At 41.4% G+C, this 22,871-nt stretch overlaps 1 protein-coding gene across 3 annotated transcripts in view; it reads right to left on the bottom strand.

Moving 5' to 3' along the window:
- RGL1 (ral guanine nucleotide dissociation stimulator like 1) overlaps positions 1-22,871 on the bottom strand; it is a 297,244-nt gene that overhangs the window by 71,038 nt on the left and 203,335 nt on the right. For all 3 annotated transcript variants that reach the window (XM_057547488.1, XM_057547498.1, XM_057547494.1), the window contains one exon: positions 2,628-2,705. In XM_057547488.1, coding sequence (XP_057403471.1) covers positions 2,628-2,705 — 78 coding nt within the window. The remainder of the gene's footprint in view (positions 1-2,627; positions 2,706-22,871) is intronic.

Below are 22,871 nucleotides of genomic sequence, written 5' to 3'. Positions count from 1 at the left end.
ATAAATAAATAAAATAAATAAATTTATTTTTTTAAAAAATGCATAGGAATCACTTGAGGATCTTGTTAAAATGCAGATTCTGATCTAGGTCTGGGGCAGGGCCTGAGACTCTGCATTCCTACCAAGTTCCCAGGCGATACTGATGCGGCATTTATGGGCTAGGCAGCGGCATCTGGATTGGGCACAACACTGAGATAATAAAGAACCACAAGAGAAAAAAAGAAGGTTGTAAGTCTAATCCATTCCCTCAAATTACCTATCTGATTATACGGCTTCCCTCCTGCAAAAACTTTTTAGGGCTGACTGCCCACTGCTTACCAGGGAAAGTCCAGACCCTCTTGAATCTGTGAGAAATTCAAACCTTTCATGATAACTTCAGCTCCACTAACTGCCCTCACCCAACATGTACACAGTGAAGCAGCCGCCCCGATTCTGTGTTGTTCCCCCAAATATCATATACTCTGCACTTCCCTGATTTGATCCCACTGTCCCCTCTTCCTAAACGGCTCTACCATCCAAATCTTCACGCTCCTTCAAAGCCTGCTTCAGATGTCACCTCTTCCAAGAAGCCTCCCTAAAGCCCTCTAGGAATAAGGTGTCTCTTCCACTCACCACACCTTGCATTTGGCATTGAAATATCTACACTGGTGTGTTTAGTTTTCTGGAAGGTTATGGCCCATCCAATAAAATTATGAAACTACCTGACACCTAACTCAGGAGTTAAAAAGATACCCAGTTTTCTCATCTTTATATCCCTGGCTCCTGGAGAAAGGAGTCCATTAGCCAATCGCCTGAACAGTTAAAAATTCCATAGGATTACCTCCCTGAACTTTTGATCCCAAGACAAAACCATGAGTGGTTTCAAGCACCCTAGTATATAACCTATCTACTCAAGAACCTCACTCCTTCAGCAGCCTGTACCCCTACATCGTGGATTTCTTCTTCACTGACTGCTGGATCAAATTCATCAGCATAAACTACCTCCCATTTAAAAAAAAAACCACAATGAAAAGACCATCCCTTGCCCTCATCCTCCGCCCCATTTCTCTGTTCCGCTTTACAACATAACTCTTCCAAAGAGTCATTAAACTTGTCATCCCCACTTCCTCCCCTTCTAACCTCTCTTAACCCACATCTCCATCCACCAAAACTGCGCTCGCCACGGGTGCCAAAGACGGAAGCGTGGCAAAATTAGGAGTCACTCCCCAGACCCCTCTCGCTTGATGTCTGGACAGCATCAGATACAGCTGGTCACGCCCCCTCCAAAACCCCTTCTCCGCTTGTCTTCTGAAACACAGCTTCTTTCTTCTCCTTCCCCCTGCCTGCTCTGTTCCAGTCTCCTCTGCTGGACCGTCCGCTTTCCTAACTCTCAGTACTGGAGGGAACCAAGGCTCAGTCTTTGGACCTTTCCCTTCTAGATCTACCCTTCGTCCACAGGAGGTCACATCCATTCCCATAGCTTTAAACACCATGTATAAACTAAGGATGCCCAAATGTATACTTCCAGTCTAGACTTCTCCCTGGAATCTACACTCACCCAATTTCCTCAAAGTTAACACGTCTAAGATGAAATTACTGACACATGCTCCTCACCAAACTTTCTTATCGCGCAGAGCCGGGGCTCCATTCTGTCACTCGCTCACACACGACCCTTGGAGACATCCTTGCCTCCTCTTTGTCTCATTTGCCACACCCACTGCATCAGTACATCCTGTCAGCAACACCTTCAAGACTTCTGCAGAAGCTGTCACGACTACGAGCTACTACTTCTTGTTCCCACTCCTATAATGACGAAGACAGCAACTGCTGTTACTACTCATGTCCATGCTGTCATCACCCCTTGCCTGGACCCACGTAAGGGCCCTAACCGGGCTCCTTGCTGCCACTCTTGCCCCTGTCCCCAATGTCAGGGTCTATTTTCCACACAGAGCCAGAGGAGGCCTTTTAAATAGAAACCAGGCCATAGCACTATTCTCCTAAAGCCCTGTTAAGTGTTTCTTATCTTTCTCAGAATAAAATGCAACATCCTTCCCAAAGCCTTCATGCGATGAGGGGCCCTTACAGATCTCATGCCCCAGTACTTGCCACTTCATTCACTTGGCTGCAGCCTCATTCACCCCTCTACTGTTTCTCAAGCACTGTTCCTGCCGCAGAGCTTTTTCCGTATTCTCCCTGCCTGGACATTCACAAGGCCTCACCTGCACCACATTCAGGTTTCTGCTCCAATGTCTCCAGATCAGATCAGAAAGCCCATTTCTGACACCCTATGTGAATCAAAGTCTCCATCAGGATCTAGCCCCCCTGCCCTACTTCATTTTTTTTGCCTGGATTCTTTGTCTCTCTCTCTTAAAATATAAACTTCATAAGAGCTGGGACTTAACTTATTTTGTTCATAGCTGTATCCCTTAGCACAGGGCCTGGCCAAGAGTAGGTGATCAATACATGTTTACTGAATGAATAAATGAATAGCATTAGATGGTCAAAAAATACTTCTATGACTTTATATGTATTATGGAAAAAAACCACGGCAACATTCCAAAGGAATTTAAAAACTCTACTAAATTACATTCTTTTAAGATAATAAGTCTTGACTGAGAGCTTGTAATGCAGAGAAGAGGCAGACTCACTTCCTGATCACCGTCTTAGACTCTGATGAACTTTGGCCTCCAACTTCTTCACAGTTTGGGCTTGTCAGGTTTCCATACCTTTATAGATAAAAACAAACAAACAAACAGACAAACAGAAAATGCAGTCAGTAGTGTTGGAGAGCAACTCTTTTCCATTTCAAGCACAAGACAATAGTTATGCTTTTCAAGAGTATTTAAGGACAGTAATATCTGTGAAATAACATCAAAAACGATACTGTATTATTGATATTTATTTAATGGGTAAACATATATATGTGTGTGTATATATATGTGTGCGTGTGTACGTATAAATATACAGTCTACAAGGAAAGTGATTTAACAGTGAATCGCACTACTTAAAACTTTCTCTTAATATTTAACATTTCTTTGGATTTTTTTCGATGAAATTACTCTTTTCCTCTTAGCAGCGGAATCAGGCGTTATGTGATGCACAGGTGGGAGATTCCTCATGAACTCTGGAGCATCGACCCCTCTGTGTAGCTACTGAAGGAAGATGTGGCTTTGCTTGCACAACCTTCACGCCTGTGCCACACATGGGCACAAGATGACGACTCCATGCTCTGCTTATGAGTCTGGTCTCCTTGAGGATAGGTCCTATTGGAGGAGTGTGATGGAAATAATACCAAACCCTCAAGTAAAGGCTGAGATAGAGACAAGGGCTGAAGAACAGAACCCTCGTGTCTCAGCAACCAAGAGAGCAGCAGTGTGTACACCGAGGCCAGGCTGATCTAGGTTTCCCCAGCCACTGGGGAAGGGGGACACAGGGGAACAATGGTTTAGAAAGCAATAGGTGCCTATTTGTCTCATTACAAACTCAAAACTTATTAAAACATTGATCAGTCCCTGATTACACTGTTAGATGTCCTTCCAACTCCATAGGTATGCAAGTCTATTTCATACAAACATATCATGTTTTATTTGGTTCAGAATGTTCATTTAGTAAATTCACTTTTACTAATTCCTAAGGAGGAGCCTTTATATGAACTTATAATGCCTAGACTATTTGTGCAGTTTCTCTTCCCATCAGTGGAGAATTCAGAGATTCCTTGGAGTTTCACAAGCTGGTAATCTGTCCCAAAGTTTTGATAATAGAAATTCTATAACTGGTGGGGTTTACATTTTTAAAGAGAACACTTCTGTCTTCTACTAATAGGATTAAGGGCCCCAGTACCCTTATGGTCCCTTGTTCCTAGGATTTACAAGTCCTTTCAAAAATAAAAGCCCACCATCTGGTTTGACAGAATGCCAGTCCATCTGGTCTCCCCGTCGCCCCATCCCGGCAGGTTCTAGTTTACGCCCGGAGGCATCAGCCCCCACCCCCATCCACCTGCTCCTTCTCAAGCTCATCAGCCTTATGGACTTCTTGGCCTCCCAGAGATATTTTCCACTGGCCTCCGCCCTCCCTGTTCCCCTTCATTCTGTCCTGCACCTGCTATTTAGAGACTTCCAGGGCTACCCTTTGCTTTCCCTGAGACAAGAACTCAGTCAGATTAAGATTTATGCAGCCCCATGTGAGCAAGGCAGGGCTGGGAAATGAGATTCCTAGTAAATAAATAGAGTGGGATTTCTTGGCTCTCTCTTTGGCCACCGTCATAGCGGACCCTGTCCTCATGTTCCCTCACAACAGACTCTGGTTTATTTAAGTAGGAAAGATGGGGTAAGTACAGTGAGGAGGGAGGCCACCGTGCCTGCCACCCATCTGACTTGAGTGACCCAGCCCTCAGTGACTACATGTGGGACTTAATCTTCGTTTTGGTCACATTCTGTGTTCCTTCATTAACTTTCTTTCTGGTTATCCTGGAAATACGGCATCTTTTATCTTCCAACTGGAACCTCTGAGAGGTCGAAATAAAAGTGAAAAAACTTTACAAGGGAAAGATACGCATTTTATTGCTCCTGATATTTTCCTTTCCAGAGATGTTCATACTAAAAATCCCCTGATCTTCCTATTCCTCGTCTTTACTTTTGCTTCTCATACTCTGCTGCTCTTTCTCTGCATTTTTCATGCTCAGAGCTGAGACGCCGGCTGGGATGACATGAACACCCATCACAGTTCTGCTCCCAGAATGTGATGCCACAGGTGCAGTCAGACGGTGTCACAAAGGACTAAGTAACTTACACTGGTGAGTGAGCAAAGTTCTCTCTCCTTAATGAAGCCGGTACCGTCTGCCCAGAAGACCACATGGATACTTCTCCCGGCCAGCAGAGTATTATGAGTAGAGGCTCATAGTCAGGACCAGCATGATTGGTTGGTAATAACTTGGAGACTGATGAGAAGCATCAGTAACAAGGCACGTGTGTGTTGGCGCACACGGTCCAGGCACGCAGGCTCAAAGGCTGCAGCATCCTTAACTCTTTCTTCTCTGCCCGATCCACCAGGAAAATCTTTTGGCTCTGCCTTTATGACATATCCTGAATCCCAGCACTTCTCGTCACTCTGCCCTGGCTCACACTGCCACCATCTCTGGCTGGATCAATGCCACAGGCGCTTAACGCCTCTCCTGGCATGTCTGCCTCAAGCCACGGCGATGCTGTTCACCGGCTCCCACTCTTCTCCACTCTGAGGAAAGGCCAACATCTTACCCATCTCCTGAGGCCCTACGTGCCCTGCCCCTGATATCTCTGACCACGTCTCCTACACTCACTCACTCCCCCTCAGCCTCACTGGCTTCCTTGCTGCTTCCCCGCACCACACACACACACACACACGCACGCACGCCAGGCATCCTCCTGCCTCAGAATCTCTGCACCCACTGCCACCGCCTCCCACGCCCACACCGCTGGTGCACTCCCTGGGCTCCTGCAGGTCTTTGCTCCGATGCCACTTTATCAGTGAGGCCTTCCCTGACCATCCTATGTAAACCAACACTAACACCAATGCTTTATTCTCCTCCGCAGCCTTTAACACATTCTAGTATACTGTGCAATTCATACAGCTATTGTCCATTGGAACATAAACCCCATGAGAGCAGGACTTCTGTCTCTTTTGCTCATTACTCTTTAGAGCTTAAAGCAAGGCCTGGCACCCAACAGGCATGTTGATGGCTATTTGTTGGGAGCAAATGAGTGGTCCAGTGGGGTTCCCTAAGCAGACATGGAAATGAACTTCCCAACGACTAGATTCATATTTGTCTCTATAAAGGCATTATCTGGCTTTTTGCTTATACAAGTGTCTTAACCTGTCTGTGCCTTCATTTCTAATGGTCTAGGAGCATAAAAAAGCTTTAGGATAGCTGTGATCGTTACAAAAATCTAAAATTAAAATGCGAAAGGAATTTTTAAGATCTTAAAGCTGAGACCTTGAAGGTGTAAGCAGTATAAAAATACAAAAAAAAATGTATATACAGTTTTACAAAGGAGACCTTTAGAAGCAAGATAAAATTAAAAAGCCTATAACCCTCTGGAATTTAATGGACTGGGGAGGGGACGATTATTTGCCCCTGCACTTTTCTTATCATTAAGGAGAATTAAAGCCTTACAGAAAAGAAACTAGACCAGCACTGGAATCAAGAACTCTAACGTTCAAGCTAGGTCGTTTGAGAGTTAAGAGTTAGTTTTATGAGATTAAGAGTGTTTCTTTGATGTTTCCTGGACCTTCTCATAGCTTCCCATCAAAAATCAAAGTCAAGTTCAATTCATTACTCCAGGGGAGTAAATAAAGGGTGTGTATGTGTGTGTGTGTTTAATTATTGAGTAGCTACAGACAAACCTGTCAACAACGTCACCTCCAATTTCTGCAAAACCTCCCTAGGATTTAAGATCAAAGCTCGAACCTCTTAAGAAGGCTTACCAAACTGCCCTTCTTTAAATGGCAATTCACAAAACTTAAAATACAAATTGTCAGAATGACTTCTGACATGGTTTTCTCTGTATCACAAGGCAAAAGAAAGATTTACAAATGTCTCCTAAAGTACAGCCTTGCGCCATTTTTACTGCAGCCTAAAATTTACTAGAAAAAGAAAAAAAAACCTCAATATAATGTTTAACTGGTTGCTAATATTTAAACAGGAAACAGTTATTTCCAGGGGGGATGGATGTATTGTTTGGAGCCTATCCGGGCAGATAAAACGTTTAATATGTGTTTGAAGGGAGGACCATGGATACTTGTGGTTCAAAGAAATCTTAAGATAAAGTTATCCCCAGGGACAGTACTTCTGGTGGTGGGCGGGGGGTGGGGGCCTTTCTAACCTTTACTCTCTAACAGAAAAGTCTCAGCAACATCAGACCAGGATGGGGATAATCCTGAAGAACCTTTCAGGGTCCACTTGATTATGGCAAGTGATCCCATGATAACAGCAGTTAATAATTACTGAGAGCTCACTATATACCAGACACTGTGCTAAGCACTTTATATGAATTGTTTCATTTAATTCTCACAATAATCCTATACGATGGTATTATTATTCTTCCTATTTAATGCAAGAGAAACTGAGGCCCAGACAGCTTAAGTACTTTGCCCTCAAAGACACAGCTAGTAAGTAAAGGAGGGATTTGAACCTTGACAGTCAGGCTCTAGAGTCCAGTCTCCGAGTCAACACCCGATCACACAAACCATAGTTATTTTGTTTATTTATTTTATGTCTCCTTCCACCAAATGATAAGTTCTTTGAGGTTAGAAACCTTGGGCTTTTCACTTACTCGGTCATTCATTCTTTCACTCATTTAGTCCTCATTCAATGAGTATTTATTAAAGCCTATTTTCAGGTGCTATTCTGGGCACTGAGGATACAGCAGTGAACTAACCAAAGCCCCTGTTTTCATGGAGCACAATGTAGTGGGGGGAGAGAAGCAATAAACTAGCAATTAGTTAATATATACTAGTCAGATGGTGAAAAGTGCAATGGAGAAAAATATAGTAGCCAAGGGCACTCAGACATGACTGGAGGGCCTGAGGTAGCTGCTTCACACGAGTGTCCAGGTAAGGCTTGACGTGAATGTGACAATGAACTCAAATCCTCCAGAAGGCGAGGGAATGAACCACACAGATCTCTAGGAGGAGAGCCTTCCAAGCGGAGGGGAGAGCCGGGGCAAAGGCCTTGGGGCAGTGGCAGGACGGTGTGCTTGAGAAATGTCAAGAAGACCAGTGAGGAAGGAGCAGAACAGATGAAGCAGAGACAGAGAAGGAGGTGAGCATGGAGGTGGTGGGGGCAGATCACGAGGGCCTGGCCGGCCATGGTCAGGGCTTTGCTTTCATCCTTTTACCTCGCTTACTGCTATATGCCCTGAGCCTGGAGTAGAGCCTGTGCTTAGCGGACACTCACTAAACATTTGCCAAATGAATTCATTAATGCCCTCTACTATCACAAATAACTGAGGATGGGGAGGGGAGGGAAGGGAAGAAGCTACTTATTGGGGATGATGAAAGAACAGAGAGGAGGAAGTCAAGGCAAGAGAGACCTCACATGAAGCTGCTGACTCAAGGACCTCTGGGAGCCTTTGCTTTTCTAATCAACCCCAGCCTGTGAACATCTGAAGCATTTTTTCTTTAACTGACCCACAAGAACACAGGTCAGGTATGAGGAAAATGTTCAGAAGCTGACCTTGACTCAGAAGAATGACACAGTGAAATAGCCTGCAGATGTCGGGAACACCAAGTGAGGCCTTGATTAAGACTGCAGACCGTACACCACAGAGCAGCCAGGGGCTTGTTTTTAATCGCTCCGAATAATATCCTCCACGGCAGGCACCTCTCCACCCAAGTGTGACCTGACAACTGGGTCACGGCCACCAAGCCTACCTTGGAAAGGTCTTGCTACCACCATGGAGCCAGTTATTCAAGGAGAAGACAAAGGTCAGAGACAACAGGCAAAAATTCCTTGTTCTCTTGCAAGAAAGGAAGGGGTCAATGATGCCGAACAGAGAACCAGGCAGTGTGCTTTCACTCACGAGGTCTGGTTCTCTAGGCAAAGTTCTCCCATGATTAGAAAAAAGCCAGAAAACCCAGAAGGAGCCTCAGTCCTGCCCTCCAGGCCTTTGCTGTGAAGGACCCTCCACCTTCCTTGCCCTTCAATTCGTCACATTATCTCCATATTATTCATGATGGTAGCAGGAATAGTAACGTTCCCTTAACTATCTCCCTGATAGTTAAGGGAACATTAACAGCCAAAGTACCTAGTATTTCTGTTCCACTTGACGGTTTCAAAACACTATAAAATTTCCCTTGACAATACTATCTTCACCTCCAGCCCCAACCTACAACTGTCTGAAAAGGGAGACCAAGAAAAGGACAAAGACTTTTCAGTCACTATTCAGCCAGGGAAAGAAAATGAAAAGGTGTCTCTTGCTATAACTTGTTTCTCATTCCCATTTAAAGTTTTTTCTCAAGTCTGATGGCCTTCATGCCCTTGCTGTCAGGTTTCTTCTATTTTCCACTCCAGGTCCTTGTCACCCATCTCTCTTCTCTGGCCCGTTTACTGCCCCCAAGAGCTTGGTGGCTCATCGGTGCCTCCTTCTTCCACCCGTAATTGGTAACAATTCTAAACCATCAGCTGCGAATCTGTCTTGTTAGCATGCTACAGCTGCTGTAGATACAACAAAGGTCGGAAGGTCGACAGAAGAAACAGGTTACAACTGGGGGCAGGGAGCAGGCAGCACCCTGACAACCACAGAATCTGTCTACAAGTTGGGATTTTCCTTAGGCTTAAGATGAATTAATACATTATTAACAAGTCAGTGCGAGCCTGTGGCTCAGTTTTCCCCAACCACAAAAAGGCGCTCTTGCAGAGCTCTTCAAGAATCTTCTTGGACTTCACTGGTGGTGCAGTGGTTAAGAATCCGCCTGCTAATGCAGGGGACACGGGTTCGATCCCTGGTCCGGGAAGATCCCACATGCCGCAGAGCAACTAAGCCTGTGCACCACAACTACTAAGCCTGCGCTCTAGAGCCCGCGAGCCACAACTACTGAAGCCCGCGCACCTAGAGCCCGTGCTCCGCAACAGGAGCTACCGCATTAAGCCTGCACACTGCAACAAAGAGTAGCCCCCGCTCAACGCAACTAGAGAAAGCCTGTGTGCAGCAACAAAGACCCAACGCAGCCAAAAAATTTAAAAAAAAGAATCTTATGAAAAATGCTACGTAAAATCAAATACAATGACAATGAATTTAGTATCATGGTATCCCATCAGTTTGGAGACTACTTTTCTCTCCTGTGCTCACAAAACTCAATATAACATCCATTTATCTAAATTGGTACTTGCTGCCAACTTCAGTAGAGACCAAAGGCAAAAGAACTATGTTTCCCAGGACTAGGAGCCTGAAGTCATTCTCCAGGGCTAAGTTCACTCCAAAAAAGGTTAAAAAAAGAAATGTCAAATAAGAGAAAAGTGATTTAAAAAATAAATAAATAAAATTAACTCAAAAACAGCCAGTCCCCTTTTCCTTTTAAAGTTTCAGAGACACCTTTTTTTAAAAAAAAAAAACTATTGCATTTACTTTAATGAAATTAATGAATTTACTTTTCAGAACCATACTCATAATATACTAGGAGCAGTGCCCTCCTCTGACTCCTAATGGCCACCTACACGGTCCTGTCACTCATGCTAGGGAAACTTTGCCTGGAGAGTCACAACCTAGGGTCCCTGGATGAACTTAGGGAAGTTTGGGAATCCCTAAGCCGTAAGCCAAATTTGGTGATGTGTTGTTTTTTTTTTGCTAGAGAGGGTCCATAGTTTTTAGCAGATTCTTAAAGGGGTTTGTGATCAACCCCTCACACCAACTGCTAGAAAATGGTCAAAACCACAGCTTTAGGTTATCGAAGGTGAATGGAAAACTTTCCGATAATCACTCAGAATGTATGTACCTTGTCTTTCAGGTTTTTTGCCAGTTTTGCTTTGTAGTTTCCAAACATAAGCACATTTTTTAAAAACCTGCTGGGCAATTTGGTATTCTTTTCTAAAAAAGAAAGATAACTGCATGCACTGCTTCCCTTTGCCAAGTGAAATTTTTTTTTCAAAAAAGAGCTACTTGAGAGAAACATTTTTCTCTCATTTCCAGAAAAGAAAGCTAGCCTGGTGAAGCTCTGAGGCTCAGTCCTTGACAGCAACCTTTTAGTGTTTATTCTAACAGAACCATCACTACCATCCAGATTCTGCTGTCCAGCCACATGTTCCCATGGAGAATCCCCACTGTGATGCTGGGTGAGAGTCGGGTCCTTCTGACAAAAATAAAGATTTACCAAAGACAAGCAACCCAGCAGGGAAGAGAACTTATTTCCATTTTCCCTCGTGTGATTACAGTTGGATGTAATTCTATAACAGTACCAAATTAAACTTTTCTGGCTAACCCAAAGCAAAGCCACAGGTACAGGGAAGAAAGAGGAACAATGCTTGTAGGTAGTGGCTAAGCCCTGTCCTTTGTTTCAGGCCATGCTTCCAGAGCTGTGTGTGTGGGCCACGCTGAACAGGGCATGAGGGCATGAACAGAACAAGGTGAAGGTGAGCGAACACTTGACCTTCAACTTCGCTAAGCCCACAAGCACTAGATTTTTAGAGTCAGTCTCTCTGACAAGAATTCCTTGTTTCCTATCAAATTATGAACAACTTCCCTTGTTCCCTAACAAGACCAAAAGTTATGTTGATGTTATATTCGTTTTCTATCGCTGCTGCATCAAATTACCACAAACAAATTACACAAAATTACTATTTTATAGTTGTGTAGGTCAGAAGTCCAACACAAGTCTCATTGGGCTAAATCAGCCGCTCCCCATCACTTGCATTACTGCCTGAGCTCCACCTCTTGTAAGATCAGTGGCGGCATTAGACTCTCATAGGAGCATGAACCCTACTGTGAACCGTGCACACAAGGGATCTAGGTTGCACGTTCCTTATGAGAATCTAATGCCTGATGATCTGAGGTAGACCTTCGGGTGTCACTGTCTCCCATCACCTCCAGATGGGACCATCTAGTTGCAGGAAAAGAAGCTCAGGGATCCCATTGATGCTGCATTATGGTGAGTTGTATAATTATTTCATTATATATTACAATGTAATTGTAATAGAAATAAAGTGTACAAGAAATGTAATGCGTTTGAATCATCCTGAAACCATCCCCTGCCCCCCCAACCCCAGTCCGTGGAAAAATTGTCTTCCACGAAACTGGTCCCTGGTGCCAAAAAGGTTAGGGACCGCTGCTATAGGAGATAAACCATTTAATTGCCTTTTCTAGCTTCTAGAGGCTGCCTGCATTCCTTGGCTCAGGGTCCCCTTCCTCTATCTTCAAAGCCAGCAACATAGTATTTCTCTGATCATGTTTCCATCCTCACATCTTTTTCTCTGACTCTCTCTTTTGCCTCCACCTTTCTCTTTTAAGGACCCTTGTGATTACACTGGTCCTAACTGAATAATCCAAGTTAACTTCCTTATTTAAAAGGTCAGCTGATTAGCAACCTTAATTCTGCTTGGCCACGTAACCCAATATATTCATAGGTTCCAGGGATTAAGACTGGACATCTTTGGGGTGGGGGACATTATTCTGCCTGCCACAGTTGGGAGTGTAAATTATTATAAATGTTGTATCTTCTATAGTTTAATGAAATAAACCCTCTTTCTCCCCCTGATAAAGCATGAGCCAGCAAGAGCATGGGACCCTTCACAAAGAATGTGCCCTACAAAAGTTTTCAACGTTCTTTTCGATGTTAGAAGCATTTTGATACCCAAAGCTTCTCATAGCCCTTGTTATAATCCTCTTTTCTATCAGCAATACTTTCATCTTCCTAATAGCCACAGGAAATAAGATCTGAGTTCAATTTACCTTTAAGCAATCTGTCTTTTTTTTTAAACCTATAGCATATATACAAACTGAGGGTTTTCTTGCCTATGTGGTCATCAACACTCAAACCTGGACAAAATCTATTCAAACTCATCTGCTATAACACAACCTTAAGAAATGGCCTTCATGTTTTTAATAAATTCTCACCCTCGTCAGGATATCCAGTATGTCTGTATTTAAAGCTAAAAAAGGAAACAAAGCAATGTTAGGATTTCCTGAAAGCTTTCCCACTCTATGAATGGGATGAGCATCCTGGGATCAACTGACCAATAAATCTCAACTTTTTCATGCACGGTGGGACAAAAGATTCAATGGATGAACCAACCACTCTGTTTGTTTCCACTTGATTTTGTTGAGAGTTATGGAGGGAAGTTACTAAAATAAATGAAGAGAATGGCATGGTATTGAAAAACTTTCCTACGTAAGCAATAGAAGTTAGACATACATCACTCTAAGAAGAGACAAAAGTGTAGAAAAATTGTAATAGGAGTTTAATAGTAGCATTTAATATAAGTGTTACTGTTATAAGAGACAAGCACCTGGAGGTGACTTACGGTCATCACTAGTATAAGATGCTGTGAGGCCCTCTAAGTAGGTTAGACTCCAATATCTGCTCCCTAAAGTGCTCTCTGCTCATAACCCCCTCTCTTAGGACCTGGAAGAACAAAGGGAAGATAGTAGAAACGCTGCTCCTACCAAAAGAGAAGGGAGTTAGGGAATCCAATGAGCACTGCATGCCAGCATGAATCTAGGAATATTTGGCAAGTGCCTAGTCTAATTACAGAACTAATTTTTTTTAAAGCTTAATTATTTTTAAGTGAGGTTTCACAAAAAGTAATTTGGAACATTTTTGTGTGCAATTCAAAAATGTTTACCCAGCTTCTTATGCCAAGGAAGCATTTAAGAGCTGAATGGATTTGTGTTACGAGCTTTTAAAAGGAGGTTCACTACAACCATCTCACAGTTCCTGGGGCGGGGCGGGGGGCGGGGTGGTTTCTTTAAAGTACACATTCAATTGAGGAACTGATAAGATAAGCCACAGACAGGGAGAAAATATTTGCAAAAGGCATAACTGATAAAGAACTGTTATCCAGAATGTACAAAAACTCTTAAAACTCAACAATAAGAAAATGAACAACTTGATTAAAAAATGGGCAAAAGAGGACTTCCAGTTTCCAGTCTAGCACGTAAGGAGCTTAGAAGTCACCACTTCATCCTAACAACACGTAAAAAGCTGAACAAACTGAAAAATCAACAATTCTTCTTAGATCCATCAGAGAAGTGAGGTCACAAGGCAAACCCGTGCCCACTAAAAGTGAAGAGACAGTCAGACAGATACAGAAAACCACAACATAGCAGAGCAGAAATCTCCATGGGAAACAAATTCTGAACTGTAATTGATGAATTGCTGCAGACTTAGTGTGGACAAGTCTGAGGGATAAAAACTCCAGGGGGACCCAGTCGTAGACACAGCACCACACTTCTACGAGTTTTACCTCCAGGAACTTGACCAGGTTATCATAGTTAATATGGGGGAAAAACCTCCTCATGCTTCCAGCAAGGGAAGGGGAAAAGGAACCATTCTGAAATACACTAGAGCACTTTGTTCTTCTTAACAACACCTGCCCTCAGGACAAAAAATTTTACCAGAGTCTAACCTGCTGGGGCTTTGTCAGAGCTTCACCTACCGTGGGTAAGGAAAATACCTAACTCTAGTCTTCTCTAGCCTTCCACATGGGGGAAAGGAAATACCCATCTCCAGGCCCTTCTAGCCACCCTTTCCCTAAGGGAGGAAATAAAAACAACAGAGAAGCGCTGGTGAAGTTCCCAGTCCAGGGGCACAGGCTCACCAGAAGACTAAAAGCTAATCACAGGACTACAGGATGCCTTCCTGTCCCCCACCCCCATACATTACAGCTACATTACTGAATGCCATTTCCTTCCACCTGGTACATCATATCCACCTTTTATTCAAAAATTACAAGGCATGCTAAAAGGCAAAAAGGCACATTTTGAAGAGACCGAACAAACATCAGAACAAGAGTCAGATATAGCAGGAATGGTAGAATTATCAGACCAGAAATTTATAAAAACCATGATTAACATGCTAAGAAATTTAATCGGAAAAGTAGACAACATATAAGAACAGATGGATAATGTAAGCAAAGAGATGAACATTCTAAGGAAGAATCAAAAAGAAATGTTAGAGATCAAAAACACTGTAACAGAAATGAAGAATGCCTTTTAGGGGCTCATTAATAGGTTGGGCATGGCTGAAGAAAGAATCTCTGAGCTTGAGGATAAGAAAGGAGTTCTAAAACCGAAAAGCAAGCAAACAAACAAATAAACCAAAAAGAAAAAGAAAAGAAAAAACCAGAACAGAATACCAAGTACCATGGGACAACTACAAAAGGCATAACATATGTGTAATGGGAATACTAGAAGGAGAAGAAAGAGAATGGAATAGAAGCAATATTTGAAGGAATAATGACTGAGAACTTCCCCCAAATTAACATCAGACACAAAACACAGATCCAGGAAGCTCAAAGAACACCAAGCAGGATAAATGACAAAAACACTACATATTCAAACTTCAGAAAATCAAACATAAATAAAAAATCTTGAAAGAAGCCAGAGCAAAAAACAAACCTTAACTTTAACTAAAAAGGAGCAAAGATAAGAATTATATATGCCATCTCCTCAGAAAGCAAGAAAAGAAATATTTAAAGTGTTGAGAGGAAAAAAAAATACCAGCCTAGAATTCTCTACTCTGCAAAATTACTCTTTAAAAGTGAAAGAGAAAGAAAGACTTTCTCAACCAAAAACTGAGGGAATTTGTTGCCAGGTCTGCCTTGCAAGAAATGTTAAAAGAAATTCTTCAAGCAGTAGGAAAGTGATATAGGTCAGAAATTCATATCTACATAAAACTCACACAAGAAGAAATAGACAATCAGAATAGACCTGTATTATCAAAGAAATTTAATCAGTAATCAATAACCTTCCAAAACAGAAAGCACCATATCCAGATGGGGTTCGCTGATGAATTCTTCCAAACATTTAATAAAGAAACTTTACCAATTCTCTACAATCTCTTTCAGAAGACAGGATCAGAGGGACTACTACATAACTCATTCTATGAGGCCAGCTTTACCCTAATACCAAAACCAGGCAAAGACATTATAAGAAAAGAAAACTATGGACCAAGATCTCTCATGAACACAGATGCAACAATCCTTAAAATATTAGCAAACTGAATCAAACAAGGCACAACCAAGAGGGATTTATTCCAAGTATGCAAAGCTGGTTCAACATTTGAAAATCAGTTAATGTAATCCACCACATCAACAGGCTAAAGGAGAAAAATTACATGATCATATCAGTAGATGAGAAACAGCATATGACAAAATCCAACATCCATTCATGATAAAACTCTCAGCAGACTAGGAATAGTAAGAAATTTCCTCGACTTGATAAATAACATCTACATAAATATAGCTAACATCATACTTAACACTGAGAAATGCAAAGCTTTCCCACTAAGCAAGGATGCCCCCTCTCACACTGCTTTTAAACATTGCACAGGAAGTCTTTGCTGATGCAAAGAGAAAAGAAAAGGAAATAAAAGGTATATATCAATAGACTGGGAAGGAAGAGATAACAGATGACATGAGTGTCTATATAGAAAATCCAAAAGAATCAACCAAAAGCTTTTGGAACTAGTATGCAAGATTGCAGAATACAAGGTTAACATGCAAAAGTCCATCACTTTCCTGTATACCAGCAATAAAGAAGTGGAATTTGAAATTAAAAACATATTACCCTTCATTTGCAGCAACACGGATCGACCTAGAGATTATCATACTGAGTGAAGTAAGTCAGACAGAGAAAGACAAATATCATATGATATCACTTGTATGTGGAATCTAAAAAAAAAAAAAAGGCTACAAATGAACTTATTTACAAAACAGAAATAGAGTTACAGATGTAGAGAATAAACTTATGGGGGCTTCCCTGGTGGCGCAGTGGTTGAGAATCTGCCTGCCAGTGCAGGGGACACGGGTTCGAGTCCTGGTCTGGGAGGATCCCACATGCCGCGGAGCAACTGGGCCCATGAGCCACAATTACTGAGCCTGCGCGTCTGGAGCCTGTGCTCCACAACAAGAGAGGCCGCGATAGTGAGAGGCCCGCGCACCGTGATGAAGAGCGGCCCCCGCTTGCCGCAACTAGAGAAAGCCCTCGCACAGAAACGAAGATCCAACACAGCCATAAATAAATAAATAAATAAATAAAATTAAAAAGAAAAAAACCCAAAAAACAAAAAAACCCCACATGTTGAAAAAAAGAAAAGAAACTTATGGTTACGGGGGGGGGGGGTGCAGGGGAGGGATAAATTGGAAGACTGGGATTGACACATACACACTACTACATATATAAAATAGATAACTAATTAGGACCTACTGTATAGCATAGGGAAATCTACTCAATACTCTGTAATGGCCTATATGGGAAAAGAATCTAAAAAAGAGTGGATATATGTATATGTATAACTGACTCACTTTGCTGTACACCTGAAACTAACACAATACTGTAAATCAACTATACCCCAATAAAAATTTTTTTAAAAAAATATTACCCTTTACATCAGCACCCTCCCCCTCAAATTAAAATACTTAGGTATAAATCTAGAATATATATATATATATGTATATATATACACAAGATCTATATAAGGAAAACTACAAAACTCTGATGAAAGATATCAAAGAAGAACTAAATAAAGGGAGAGAGACTCCATGTTCACGGATAGGAAGACTCAATACTGTCAAGTCAGTTCTTCCCAACTCGATCTATAGATTCAATGCAATCACAATCAAAATCCCAGCAAGTTATTCTGTGGATTTTGACAAACTGATTCTAAAGTATATACGGAGAGGCAAAAGAACCAGAATAGCCAAAAATCCAAAACACTGACAATACCGAATGCTCACAAGCATGTGGAGCAACAGGAACTCTCGTTCACTGCTAGTGGGAAAACAAAATGGTACAGCCACTTTGGAAGAAAGTTTAACAATTTCTTACAAAACTAAACATACTTTTCCCATATGATCCAAAATTCTTGCTCCTTGGTATTTACCCAAAAGAGCTGAAAATTTATGTCTACACAAAAACCTGCACATGGATGTTTACAGCACCTTTATTCATAACTGCCAAAACTTGGACATAACCAAGATGTTCTTCAGTAGGTGAGTGGGTCAATAAACTATGGTCCATTCAGACAATGGAATGTTATTCAGCACTAAAAAGAAATGAGCTATCAAGCTTTGAAAAAACATGAAGGACCCTTAATTGCATGTTACTAAGTGAAAGAAGCCATTCTGAAAAGGCTACATACTGTATGATTCCAACAATAAAACATTCTGGAAAAGGCAAAACTATAGAGACAGTAAAAGTATCAGTGATTGACAGGGACTGGGGTAGGGTAGGGAGGGATGCAGAGGCAGAGCACAGAGGATTTTTAGTGAAGCAAAACTATTCTGTATGATACTATGATGATGGACACATGTCATTATACATTTGTCCAAACCCATAGAATGTACAACACCAAGAGTGAATCCTAATGTAAACTATGGACTTTGGGTGATAATAATGTGTCAATGATTATAATAAGTGTACTATTCTGGTGGGGGAATGTTGATAGTGGGGGCAAGATTGGGTGCAGGAGTTATATGGGAAGTCTGTACTTTCCACTTAATTTTGTTGTGAACCTAAAACTTCTCTAAAAAATAGTCTATTTTTTTATTGAAGTATAGTTGATTTACAGTGTTATGCCAATCTCTGCTGTACAGCAAAGTGATTCAGTTTTACACATACATTCTTTTTTTAATATTCTTTTCCATTATGGTTTATCCCAGGAGACTGGATATATTTCCCTGTGCTATACAGTAGGACCTTGTCATTTATCCATTCTAAATGTAATAGTTTGCATCTACCAACTCCAAATTCCCAGTCCATCCCTCTCCCTCCCTGCCCCCGGAAACCACAAGTCTGATCTCTATGTCTGTGAGTCTGTTTCTGTTTTGTAGACAGGTTCATTTGTGCCATATTATAGATTCCACATATAAGTGATATCATATGGCATTTGTCTTTCTCTTTATGACTTACTTCACTTAGTATGATAATCTCTAGCTGCATCCATGTTGCTGCAAATGGAATCATTTTGTTCCTTTTTATGGCTGAGTAGTATTCCACTGTATATATGTACCACTTTTTTTTTTAATCCATTCATCTGTTGGACATTTAGGTTGTTTTCATGTTTTAGCTATTGTGAATAGTGCTGCTATGAACATAGGGGTGCATGTACCTTTTTGAATTATAGTTTTGTCAGGGTATATGCCCAGGAGTGGGATTGCCTGATCATATGGTAATTCTGAAACCAGTCTATTTTTTTTAAAACACACATTGAGCCCTCACTGCCTTGACAGTAACGGTATGAGTCTATAGATTTATTTGTCTCTCCCACTAAATGTAGGCAGAGGCTGGGTAATGTTCACTGTTGTATCTTCCAATGCACCTGCTCATAATAGGCATGAATAATAGTGATTATTTATTTGTTAGACAAATAGTTCCTAAGCATCTACTGCCAGATACCATTCCTCTCTAAGGGTACAGCAGTGAAATAAACAGACATGGTCTCTGCATAGGGGCAGCTATCAGGAAATAAGCAAGATAAACAAGAAAGGTACTTTCAGGGATTTCCCTGGTGGTCCAGTGGTTAAGAATCCATCTTGCAATACAGGGGACGCCAGTTCGAGCCCTGATCAGGGAGCTAAGATCCCACATGCTGCGGGGCAACTAAGCCCGCGTGCCACAACTAGAGAGAAGCCAGTGCACTGCAACTAGAGAGAAGCCCACATGCCGCTATGAAGATCCCTTGTGCTGCAGCTAAGACCCGACACAGCCAATAAATAAATAAATATATATATTTTAAAATTTTCTATTAAAAAAAATAAGAAAGATACTTTCAAATAGTGATAAGTGCCACGAAGAGAGGAAAACAAGGTAATGGTAATCTCTCAAGCACTTAATATTTGCCAGCCACTATACTAAGAATTTTATATTATCAACCTTAACCCTCATAATAGCCCTATAACTTAGGGTTATTTTTCACTCATTTTATAGATAAGGAAATGAAGCTAGTAAGATAAAGCAACCTGCCTAATGCCGCAGAGCAAGTAAGAAGTGCAAAACTGGAATCAAATTCATCTTCTGACGCCCAAGCCCATGCTCTTAACCATCACTATACCTCAGGCATAAATCTCATGACTAAAAGAAAGACAGGAAAACTGCTTTTCCCATAAAATATCTTCAGACTCTGAAAGGAAGGGGAAGCATATTCGGCACTTACGACAAAATCTATGGAAATAAATAAAATGTTTTCAAGTTTTATATTTGATCGCTTTCTCTATGCTGTGGAGGAACTGGCTTCACTGGCAAGGGCAGCTCCATTCTTGCTGGTTATTGGTGGTGCATCAGCTTTTGCACATGAAGGTGTTACTACTCCAGGTGTCATAAAATATGGATTTAAGATTACTATCCCCATAGTGGTAATATATCTGCATAAATCCTCCCAGGCTTCTTCACTTGCTATCTCCCTACCCTCCAAGAAGAGTTCTCTTTGGGAAGTAGTACACTCAGGTCAGGGGATTTGGTCTGAGTACATCAAACAAACAGAAACACTCCAGACACATGGACCCAGCAGGGACCTTGATGGCCCATGACCTATCTAACCATCTAATATCACTGGCCAACATCCAGTTTTGTTTTGATAATATCCTCCTCCCCCACGCAATCCTCTCTTATTGTCTCTGTCATAGAACCTAGCTCTTACCTCCCAAGGATTGTATCGATTTTAGTTACACACATTTGTTTGTATACTTATTTAATGTTACTCTCAGCTATTAAGCATGAAGAGGGCAGGAGTCATGACCAGTCTGTTTACCATTATATGCACAGCACCTTGCACAATACATGGTAGATATTAAACACCTGGTAAATATCATTTCAATGGATGGATGAATAGGAGCACTGATGTTCAAATGACTTGCTCACTACTGTGTGAAGGGAGTATTCCTCAGGAAATCCAGTTTCCAAGGAAAATCAATTGAGGTAATAGAGAAAAGGATAGCTGAGTGGGATACCCAAATCATCACTTTCTTTAAAAATAACACTAACATGGGGACTTCTCTGGTGGCGTAGTGGTTAAGAATCCACCTGCCAATGCAGGGGACGCGGGTTCAAGCCCTGGTCCGGGAAGATCCCACATGCCGCGGAGCAACTAAGCCCATGTGCCACAACTACTAAGCCTGCGCCCTAGAGCCCGCGAGCCACAACTACTGAGCCCGTGTGCCACAACTACCGAAGCCCACGTGCCTAGAGCCCGTGCTCTCTTTAATTAATTTTTTAAAAAACGTAACATTTTAAAATGACTTTTTAAAGAATATTTATTTATTTGGCTGCGCCGGGTCTCAGCTGCAGCACGTGGGATCTTCATTGTGGAATGTGGGATGTTTAGTTGCCGCATACGAACTCTTAGCTGCATGTGGAATCTAGTTCCCTGACCAGGGATCGAACCCGGGCCCCCTGCATTGGGAGCGCGGAGTCTTAGCCATTGGACCACCAGGGAAGTCCCTTAAATGACACTTTAAATGACATGGGAGGTGATTTGGTGTGCTTGAAAAGAGCTTCCAAGTCGGAAAGAGATAGGTTTTAATTCCAACTCTGCCTCTTACTGACTGAATGTTTCTGAGCCTCAATTTTCTTATCTGTAAACATGCAGGTAATGATAAATGAACTAAATAAGATAAAAGTCTGTGAAAATGCATGGCAATCAAACATGGGAATAAGAAATAAGTTCAAAGACCCACTGAATTAGTCTCCTCCCTACGACCTAAAGCAAGCAAATTCAAGTCAGATTGGTCTTAAAAGCATAGTGTTTATGGGATGGCTTCAACCTTTATTCTCTAAAAGTCCTCCACTGGGAGAATTCACTCAAAATGAAGGGGCAATTCAGATTCTTACTCAGTCCTTTCCAAACTGTGACCTGAGTGCCATTAGCGGCTTAGCAAAAGTTTCTAGAGATTTAGTTCACCCCATTACGTTTGTCCTTGGCAGTTCTGCTCATTCCTGATACCAGAGAAAGAGAGAATGACCAAGAAAGAGCCCAAAAGTAGCTTACGTGACAGCTATCTGAAGAAAAATCTAGATATTTGTATAGACACTTCATGGTTCTCAGTGAGGTTCACTAGCTGAAGTAGGTTTCGCCCTACATTTGAGGTTGGGTATTTTCAGTGGTATCCAATTTCCTCACTTTTTTTTTTTTAAATGGTATGGTGGGAAGAATATATTTTTAAGTGAAATGTATGTTTAAAGTTAGAAAAAATAAAATCTCAAAGCCCCAACACAGCTAAACCACAACTCAAACTTTCTCTTAGGTTAAAAGGAAGCCAATGAGCCCTAGAATTAACTCTGAGCCACAGTGAGAAGCACAGAAAACAGGATTTCTTGTTCACTGCTGATCACCCCCAAGTAAGGGATAAAGCAAACACAAGGAATTAGCCATATATGACTTCAAACCACTGTCCACTGGTCATCACAAAGGCTCATATTAGTAAAATGAAAAGAACTATTAAAAATATTTTTAAATCACAGAAAGCAAACAGCTCCATATGAGAAAAGCCACACGATTGGAAGTCTTAAGAAAAATCAAAGCTTGATTTCAAATGTACTTTTCTCTGGAGGGAAATAAATGCCACAGCATCTGCCTTCAATTCATTCATGACTGGTTAGGATTAGCACATCCCGTAATAACTTCTTGGTGTTAATTTCACAAAGGATAAGTAATCTACTATTAAGAATCCAAGAGAAATCATTTTAAAAATCACATCAGAACACCAGAGATGCAAAAACAAGTCTATCACAATTTACTAATAATAAAATAGAGTATCTAGCTTATTTTCAGAAAAGGCAAGTTCATGCAGCTTTACTGCTTACCTCCCAATTACAGACATTAAAACCCCCAACAACCAATTTAAGAACCCAGTGTTTCACAGAATCTGCATTTTGGTTAAAAATCAAAGATTAACATTTGGCCATAGGATATAAGAGTGAGTAGGAAATGGAATGAGGAAGAAATATTTATAATGAAGTTTGTACATATATGGACAAATCCAAATTTCTGCAGAGGAAGCAAAATAAGTGGGATTTATTTCTCTGAACTTCTGTAGAACATGTCAGAATTTCACTATTACACCATTTTAAGTAGTTGTCTACTTGTTTTCTGCATGTAATTATCTTTTGCAGTAAAATATTAAGTTGTCAGGGTGGATCCATGTTTTGCGGGGCCAGCATATATAATCTGAGGGGTCCTCTCTAAGAAAAATAATATAAAATTATGAATAT

Source organism: Balaenoptera acutorostrata, chromosome 1, assembly GCF_949987535.1.
Source record: "Balaenoptera acutorostrata chromosome 1, mBalAcu1.1, whole genome shotgun sequence".
Lineage (NCBI taxonomy): Eukaryota > Metazoa > Chordata > Mammalia > Artiodactyla > Balaenopteridae > Balaenoptera > Balaenoptera acutorostrata.
This window is presented reverse-complemented; position numbering and strand designations above follow the sequence as displayed.